This window comes from Apteryx rowi, unplaced genomic scaffold (assembly GCF_003343035.1).
Source record: "Apteryx rowi isolate R43461 unplaced genomic scaffold, aptRow1 scaffold_372, whole genome shotgun sequence".
In the NCBI taxonomy this organism is placed as follows: Eukaryota; Metazoa; Chordata; class Aves; order Apterygiformes; family Apterygidae; genus Apteryx; species Apteryx rowi.
The window spans coordinates 517024-518584 of NW_020450219.1; the positions used below are offsets into that span (position 1 = coordinate 517024).

The following is a 1561-nucleotide window of genomic DNA, read 5'->3' on the forward strand; positions in this document are numbered from 1 at the left end:
CTCACTGCCACCTTTCCCTCCAGCTTGCATCTTGTCTTCACGCTGTTGCCTTCTTCAGTCCCTCCCACTTCTCTGCACATCCTCTGCCCATGTCGGAGAGGCTGAGTCCAAAACTGCTTTCAGCTAGATCACTGCAGTGTGGGGTAAACCCGGGCTGGTAAATGCTGCCACCATGCTTCTGAGGGCAGTGATATCCATGGGGATTGAAACTCTGATATGATAAAACAGAAAGGGTTTTCTCATGTAGGAGTCTTAGTGACGACTCTTAAATATGGGGGATTGGAAGGTTGTCATTGATTAGTGCCATATCCTGAAAACATGAGCACAGTCACCTTAAAGCAAATAGCATAAACAAAAACCCTACTGTGATTTACTCCATAGGGTTTTTAATGATTTTTTTTGGAATGAGAAATGCTGTTTCAGAGAACTGGTAGAAGCACAGCACAAGTTAAATAAAGTAGCCACATCAGTATATGTGGGTTTCTGAGCCCAGCAGAATCATTTGTGCTTTCCTGCTTTCTCTCTGGCTATGCTTTTCCTCTGCAGCCAGCGGGGCTGTGACTCTCAGCCACAGCGACAGCCAGAAGCAGTCGTTCTTCTCTCTCGGGACCAAAGGTCCCCTCCCAGATAAATATTTCATCTTCCTGGAGGGTTTTTTCGTCTTCTTGGAGGGCTTCCTCATCCTTCCAAAAAGCTCTCTCCTCTTGCAGGAGAGCTTTTTCATCTGCCCACAGGGCTATCTCTTCCACCCATAGGACTCTGTCCTCATYCAGAAGGACCCTGTCTTCCTCCCAGAGGAGCTGATCCTCTTTCCGGAAATCCTCATCCTTCTTCCAGAAAGCATTGTATTCCTTCCAGAAGTCATGATACTCCCTCCAGAAGGCTTTTGCTTCCTCCTGAAAATCCTTTTCTTCCTCACGAAAGGCAGTTTCCTCCTCCCAGATGGGTTTTTCCTCCTCCCAGAAGGCTTGGATGGCCATCCTGAAAGCTCTGATTTTTTTCCCGAAAGGCCTTGATCTTCTCCCGAAAGCTCTTCATTGTCTCCCGAAAACTCTGAATCTCCTCCCGGAATGCTTTCTCAGCTCACAGCTTCTTGATGAGCTTCTGCTGACGGGAGTTGAAATAGGGAGAGCAGGACATCAAGTTGCAATGGCAGCTCTTGCTCATGGACTCACCCACGTGCTTGTCACTGATGGAGGGGGCCGAGACCAAGCACAGCCCAGCACGTCTCACCCTGTGGCCCAACAGAGAGAAGTGTGACAGGTGTCAATGATGATGCTGCAAAAACCTATGTCATAACTGGCTTAAAATGTGTTCTACCATGAATAAGGACATTTACCAAGAGCAAAAAGAAATCCTTGCCCAGGACTTAGGCAGCACAAAYTGCTGTAGTATCTGAACGTGAATCTGGGCTGCGCAATAGAAAGGCCAGGATTTCTCTAAGTCTTTTTCCAAAGTGAGTCCAGGTACCTCTGGTTGTGAGTGGGGTGCGGAGTTGCGCCACGATCAGCCTGTGGCCCTGCCCTGCTCCCCCAGCCCACCTTGTTCAGCGTGCTCTGTG

The 1561-nt window shown here is 48.7% G+C and overlaps 1 protein-coding gene across 1 annotated transcript; it reads right to left on the bottom strand.

Moving 5' to 3' along the window:
- Positions 1-527: 527 nt before the first annotated feature.
- Positions 528-1167, bottom strand: CCDC70 (coiled-coil domain containing 70). Its single transcript, XM_026073668.1, is given in 2 exon segments — positions 528-1001; positions 1003-1167. Coding segments are annotated over 2 exon segments (639 nt in total).
- Between the last annotated feature and the right edge of the window lie 394 nt (positions 1168-1561).